The sequence below is a fragment of the Gekko japonicus genome, unplaced genomic scaffold (assembly GCF_001447785.1).
Source record: "Gekko japonicus isolate JY-2015 unplaced genomic scaffold, Gekko_japonicus_V1.1 scaffold2433, whole genome shotgun sequence".
Lineage (NCBI taxonomy): Eukaryota > Metazoa > Chordata > Lepidosauria > Squamata > Gekkonidae > Gekko > Gekko japonicus.
In genome coordinates this window covers 173657-181113 of record NW_015167608.1, presented here as the reverse complement: position 1 = coordinate 181113, position 7457 = coordinate 173657, and the positions used below count along the sequence as shown (strand labels likewise).

The following is a 7457-nucleotide window of genomic DNA, read 5'->3' as shown; positions in this document are numbered from 1 at the left end:
GCCTGGCGGAAGAGCTCCGTCTTGCAGGCCCTGCGGAACTGCACTAGGTCCCGCAGGGCCCGGATCTCCTCCGGGAGCTCATTCCACCAGGTGGGAGCCGCCACCGAGAACGCCCTAGCCCTGGTTTGGGCCAGCTTCACTTCCCGGAGGCCTGGAACCTCCAGGCGATGGAAGTTCCCCAATCGCAAGTATGGGCTGGCTTCAGAGTTGGCCACACCCAGTACAGCCAAAACCTCTGTGTGAGTGGCTACAGAGGGAAGGCCTGGAGAGCGACCCCCCCCCCCGTGACTCCGAGGCGGGCGGGCCAGGGTGGCCCTGGAAGGATCGGGGAGGCATTTAAATGCCTCTCTGTGCCTTCCCCGGCCTGTCCAAGGGCTGGCTTGCCCTGGGGCTGCAGCCAGTTTAAACTGCCTTCCCTTCCCTTCAAGGGGGGGCTTGCCCGGGCTTCCCGCAGCCGCGGGGCACCCGGACAAGCCAAGGGAAGGCATGGGGGTATGGCCTAATATGCTAATGAGCTGTGCTGTCAGGGGTGTGGCTTAATATGCTAATGAGTCTCTGCTGTTGGGTGTGGCCTATTATGCTAATGAGTTCCTGTTGGGCTTTTTCTACAAAAAAAAACCCTGATTGCCTTGTTGTTCTCCCATCCAGAAACTAACCAGGGCTGACCCTATATAGCTTCTGAGATCTGATGAGATCAGGTTAACCTGGGCCATCCAGGTCAAGGCAGAGACAAAACAGAGGAGGTTTGCCATTGCTTGGCTCTACGTAGCAACCCCGGATTGCCTGGTGTTCTCTCATCCGAGTACTAACCAGGGCTGACCACGCTTAGAAGAAGAAGAAAAGATTTTATTTATACCCCACCCTTCACTACTCAAAGGAATCTCAGAGCGGCTTACAATCCCCTTTCCCTTCCCTTCCCCACAACAGACACCCCGTGAGGTTAGGTGGGGCTGAGAGAGCTCTCTCGAGGACTGCTCCTGAGAGAACAGCTCTGAGAGAACTTGTAACTGACCCAAGGTCACACCAGCAGCTGCATGTGGTGGAGTGGGGGAATCAAACCCGGTTCTCCCCCATTAGAGGCCGTGCTCTTAACCACTACACCAAACTGGCTCCAGCTCAGGGCGAATGAGATTCCCTCCCTGGTAAATGCGACAGGATGGCATTAAATACGTATTTGACTTAAATATGCATTTTTTAAACATAAGTATGTATGTATTTTTTAAACATATGTATTTTGTAAACATAAGTTTTTGCCTCTTCGCTTACAAAAATAACAAAGCCTGGTGTGGAAAAGAAAAGGCATTGCCAGAGTTTAAAATTAACATCCTAGAGATGCTATAAATATGTATCACGATACAGATGGCTGATGTGGCTACACTCGGGATGGTATCGTGTTACATAAAGCTGTATGTTTAGGTGCTTAGCCGCATGCTTGATTTTCATCTTTTAAAAATCTAGGCTATGCACTGAGGAAAGGTGTGCTGAGGGCTTTTCTAGAGTTAGGGCCTTTCTAGAGATTTGGGGTGGAGACTGGGGAGGGCAGGGCTTGGGGGCAGACCTCCGGAGGGGAGGTATAAGGCCATAGAGTGCCCCCATCAAAACAGCCATGTCTTCCAGGGGAACTGATCTCTAGACTGGAGATCAGTCATAATTCTGGGAGATCTCCGGATCCTACTTGGATGTTGGCAACTCTAGCTAGAAGAAGAAGAAGAAATTGGATTTATGCCCCACCCTTCACTACCCGAAGGAGTCTCAGAGGGGCTTACAAACTCCTTTCCCTTCCCCTCCCCACAACAGTCACCCTGTGAGGTAAAAGAAGAAGAAGAAGAGATTGGATTTACATCCCGCCCTTCACTCGGAGTCTCAGAGCGGCTTACAAACTCCTTTCCCTTACCAAGTTTGTATGTTAACCACAAAATCTAAATAAAATGTTTGAAAACTTTAAAAAAAAAACCTCCTTTCCCTTCCCCTACCCTGTGGGGTAGGTGGAGCTGAGAGAGCTCTTTCCAGAACGGTCCTTGAGAGAACAGCTCTGAGAGAACTGTGACTACTGGCCCTAGGTCACCCAACTGGCTGCATGTGGAGGAGTAAGGACTCAAGCCCAGTTCTCCCAGATTAGAGTCCGCGCATTTAACCACTACACCAAACTGGCTCATGAAGATGAGCATCCTTTCCCTTCTGCGTTTCCCCATGTTATATCTGATACACAGCAGCATCCTTCTCGCCCATGTGTACAATGTGCTGGGTAAGATGATCAGGGGTCATTTCGTAGAAAAAGATGTGCAGGAGCTCATTAGCATAACCCATTAGCATAACTTATTTGCATATGCCACACACCCTGACATCACCGGAAGTGTGTCAGAAGGCAACACCCACCGCTCAGGCTCCACTGGACTGTTTTGGATTGCTAGCTATTGGGGTAACGTGCAGATCTGTCCTCGCAGAGGAGGGAGAGCTTGTACCTGAATAAAACTTGGTCTTAAAGGTGCCACTGGACTGTTTTGGACCGGGGGGGGGGGGGGTCTGGAGCTTCCCGGGCCGTCTGGCTGCTTCTTGCTCTGACTGAGGGCTGCTGGGAGCAGGGGGTGGGGCTTGTTGCATGTGCCCGCCCCCTGGGCTCTTTACTGCCGGAGCTCCGCTCCTGTGTGCTCCTGCAGGAAATGACCCCTGAAGATGGTATCCCGCCTCCCTTCCTCTGCTGGCTTTTTTTGGGGGGGAGAACCTGTCATTTCATGACTGGCTTGCCCCCAGGGCCTTTTTTCCCTGGCTCCTCACCCAATACCATGAATATTGATATAAAGAATTAATATAAATAAATATAGGGGTGAACCCAACCATCCTCCAAGGAGACTTCCTCATCTTCCTCCAATGGAACACATGATGTTACCTGCTACTAAATCAGACCGCTGGTCCATCAAGGTCAGTATTGTCCACTCAGACTGTCAGTGGCTCTCCAAGGTCTCAGGCAGAGAAGGTCTTTCACATCACCTCCTTCCTGATCCTTTTAGCTGGAGATGCCGGGGATTGAACTGGAGACGTTTTGCATGCCAGGTAGCTGCTCTGCCACTGAGCCACGGCCCCACCCTATGAAGCTGCCTTCTACTGAATCAGACCACTGGTTCATTAGGAGCCAGTTTGGCATAGTGGTTAAGTGCGCGGACTCTAAACTGGAAGAACCGGGTTTGATTCCCCACTCCTCCACTTGCACCTGCTGGATGACCTTGGGCAAGCTGTAGTTTCTGGCACAGCTGTTCTTGAAAAAAGAGCAGTTTATGTCAGAGCTCTCTCAGCCCCATCTACCTTACAGGGGCCTGTTGTGGGGAGGGGGAGGAGGAGGAGGAGGAGGAGATTGGATTTATACCCCTCCCTTCACTACCTGAAGGAGTCTCAGAGCGGCTGACAAACTCCTTTTCCTTCCCCTCCCCACAACAGACACCCTGTGAGGTAGAAGAAGAGATATGATTTATACCCTGCCCTTCACTACCCGAAGGAGTCTCAGGGCGGCTTACAAACTCCTTTCCCTTCCCCTCCCCACAACAGACACACCCTGTGAGGTGGGTGGGGCTGAGAGAGCTCTGACAGAAACGGCTCTTTTTCAAGGACAGCTCTTATCAGAACTATGGCTTGCCCAAGGTCATCCAGCAGGTGCAAGTGGAGGCGTGGGGAATCAAACCTGGTTCTCCCAGATTAGTCTGTGCCCTTAACCACTACACTACAACCAGGAGTTTGTAAGCCGCTCTGAGACTCTTTTGGGTAGTGAAGGGCGAGGTATAAATCCAATCCCTTCTTCTTCTTCAGGTCAGTATCGTCTACTCAGACTGGCAAAGGCTCGCCACTAGCAGGAGATGGGGCTAGGGTTGCCAGATCCGGGTTGGGAAACTCCTGGAGATTTGGGGGTGGAGCCCGAAGAGGACAGGGACCTCGGTGGGGGCACAGGCCACAGAGTCCCCCCTCCAAAGCAGCCATTCTCTCCAGGGGAACTGATCTCTGTTGTCTAGAGATGAGCTGTAATTCCGGGGGATCCCCAGGTCCCACCTGGAGGCTGGCATCCCTACAGCTGTTATAGGGGGAGAGACGGTCTTGCAGATAAGAAGGCCCAAGGCCAGGAAGGGCTTTGAATGTGATGTAGTGTGTGTGTGTGAAGTGCGGTCAAGTTGTGGCTGACCTATGGCAAACCTGTAGGGTTTTCAAGGCAAGAGAAGATAGCCAATACTTCTCAGCTGAGCCTGGTAATGGATGGGCATCCAGTGGAGTGATTGGAGAAAGGAATTAATATGCGTGCTCAGTCTAGGTCCCGATAACAGCCAAGCCAGTTTGTTCACTTGTAGCTGTTTTGTGCAGTGGTTAAGTGCACAGACTCTAATCTGGGAGAACCGGGTTTGATTCCCCACTCCTCCACTTGCACCTGGCTGGATGACCTTGGGCAAGCTGTAGTTCTGATAAGAGCTGTTCTTGAAAAAAAGAGCAGTGTCTGTCAGAGCTCTCTCAGCCCCACCTGCCTCACAGGGTGCCTGTTGTGGGGAGGGGAAGGGAGAGGAGTTTGCAAGCCGCTCTGAGACTCCTCTGGGTAGTGCAGGGCAGGGTATAAATCCAATCTCTTCTTCTGTTTAACCACAACATCCAGGCAGTGGTTTAGGGCCTCTGCCCCATCACCAGGAGGTTTGGTATCTGTCAAGATTTTCCAAACTGAAAATAAAAAAATTAAAATGCTGTTGCTGAAGTGACTAAGACAACAGTAAAGGTAAAAATCCATTGGACCGAAGGAATGATACAGTCCACTCGTGAGACCTTTATAAATCTCTTCACCCGGTTGTGACCTTTGGAGAAAGATCACTGTATGAAGTGTGTTTCTGAATGATTGGACTGGGAAAGGGCGAAACATTTAAAAAAACCAACAACGGAAAGGCACTCCATTATTCCACTTTGTGTTTCAAAGCTGGCTGTGGACACGCTTTAAAAATCAACACTGAGGACTACAAACTGATGTGCCAGTGACAGCAGCTTGACTAGATTGTGAACTAGGGCATGGTGCCTACAGCAGTCATAGGTGAGATTAATTTAGCAGGTGGCAGATAAGAACATAAGAGAAGCCAATGTTGGATCAGGCCAATGACCCATCTAGTCCAACACTTTGAGTCACACAGTGGCCAAAACCCAGGGACCATCAGGAAGTCCACCAACAAGGACAGAACTCCAGAATCCCTCCCACTATGACCCCCCCAGGCACCAAGAACACAGAGCATCACTGCCCCAGACATAAGAACATAAGAGAAGACATGTTGGATCAGGCCAATGGCCCATCCAGTCCAACACTTCTGTCACACAGTGGCCCAAACCCAGGGGCCGTCAATGGGGCCAGAACTCCAGTAGCCCTCCCACTGTGGCCTCCCAAGCACCAAGAATACAGAGCATCTCTTGCCCCAGACGGAGAGTTCCTCTCTATACCTTGTGGCAAACAGCCACTGATGGACCTCTGCTCCATATGTTTCTCCAATCCTCTCTTGAAGCTGTCTATGCTTGTAGCTGCCACCACTTCCTGTGGCAGTGAATTCCGCACATTCATTCCTTTTTGGGTGAAGAAGTACTTCCTTTTATCTGCTCATCAATTTCATTGAGTGCCCACGAGTTCTTGTATTGTGAGAAAGGGAGAAAAGTGCTTCTTTCTCTGCTTTCTCTATCCCATGCACAATTTTTAATCCCCTGTCATGTCACCCCCTCAGTAGTTGTTTCTCCAAGCTAAAGAGTCCTACCCTCTTTAACCTTTCTTCATAGGGAAGGTGTTCCATCCGCTTATGATTTTAGTTGCCCTTTTCTGCACCTTTTCCAATGCCATAATGTTTCTTTTGAGGTGCAGTGACCAGAACTGTACACAGTATTCCATATGAGTCCACACCATAGATTTATACCAGTGTTCCCTCTAAGATGAGTTGGTGTGAGCTATCTCACAGTTTTTTAGCCTCCGGCTCACACATTTTGGTCTTAGTTCACAAGACTCCATGGCTTAGAGGGAGCATCGATTTATACAGGGGCATTATGATCTTGGCTGATTTGTTTTCAGTTTATTTCCTAATAATCCCCAGCATAAGATTCGCCTCTTTTATCACAGTCGCACACTGAGTTGACATTTTCAGTGAGTTAATTACCATGACTCCTAGATCTCTCTGCTGGTCTTAGCTCACAAGACTCCATGGCTTAGAGGGAGCATCGATTTATACAGGGGCATTATGATCCTGGCTGATTTGTTTTCAGTTTATTTCCTAATAATCCCCAGCATAAGATTCGCCTCTTTTATCACAGTCGCACACTGAGTTGACATTTTCAGTGAGTTAATTACCATGACTCCTAGATCTCTCTGCTGGTCAGTACGGCCAGTTGGGCCCCCATCAACATGTATTTATAGTTGGGATTTTTGGCTTCAGTGTGCATTACTTTACACTTGTCCACACTGAACCTCAGCATAATTACGACTGGGTAATTAGATCAAGATGGGTTAGTCTGTCTGTAGCAGTAGAAAAGACCAAGAGTCCAGGAGCATTTTCAGGACTAACAGAAATTGGTGGCAGGGGATGAGTTTCCACGAGTCACTGCTCGCTTCTTCAGCAGTGAGCAGTGAAGAAGTGAGCAGTGACTCACGAAAGCTCACACACACACACCCCGCCACCAATTTTGTTAGCAGGCGGCGGCATCTTCCCAGGTTAGCCTCTGTTAACCCCGAGGAGGCCAGACAGACAGAGGGATTCCACCCAAGCCCCTGTATCCCTTTAACTGGTTCCGATCACCCTGTCCATTTGCCCCGTTTTGTTTCACAAGCCATGGGCATTTTAAAAAAGAAAGGAATTCCAGACTGCTAGACGATCCACACCCAGACAAGAGAAGGAGAGGGAGGCAGATCTCCAGTCCGGGCGTGTCTCTATTGCACCCAGGCCTGTGCCCGGAACCGATCTGGATCTCCAAAAGCCACCTTCCCAGAGAAATTGGGTTTTCTGCACTAGGGCGTGCTTCCCCCACACACACCCACACACACACAACCCTTCCACACCCTTTTTCTTTCTTTCCCTCGTTCTCTCTCTCTCCCCCCCCCCTCTCTCTTTCTGTCTCTGTTTTCTCTCCTCCCTTCTTGGGTAGCCACAGCCCCCTAGAGCTGAGTCAGTCCTTCGTCTCTGCCACAGCACTGCAGCACTCGGGCAGGAAAGGAAAGCCAGCCTCCCTCGCCTCTTCTCTCCGCATCTTCATCCGCAGCAGCAGCAGCAGCATCCTCTCCTGGTCTCACACCGTCATGGCCAGCACCGTATCAGGTAAAATCTGCAAGGGTCGTGGTGGGATTTTATTTTTATTTTATTTTTTAATTGTCTGGCTGTAGACGAATCCTTCCCAAACGAACACTGCTGGCTTGCAACGCTTAACCTCATTTGCAATTCTCCTGCAGATCTCCTTTTGTCTTCGTTGTGAGGTGGGCG

At 50.1% G+C, this 7457-nt stretch overlaps 1 protein-coding gene across 1 annotated transcript in view; it reads left to right on the top strand.

The window, feature by feature from the left end:
* Window positions 1-7170: 7170 nt before the first annotated feature.
* Window positions 7171-7457, top strand: part of STMN3 (stathmin 3) — a 45836-nt gene continuing 45549 nt past the window's right edge. Inside the window, exon 1 of the mRNA XM_015414009.1 lies at window positions 7171-7295. Coding sequence (XP_015269495.1) covers window positions 7277-7295 — 19 coding nt within the window. The 5' untranslated portion in view covers window positions 7171-7276. The remainder of the gene's footprint in view (window positions 7296-7457) is intronic.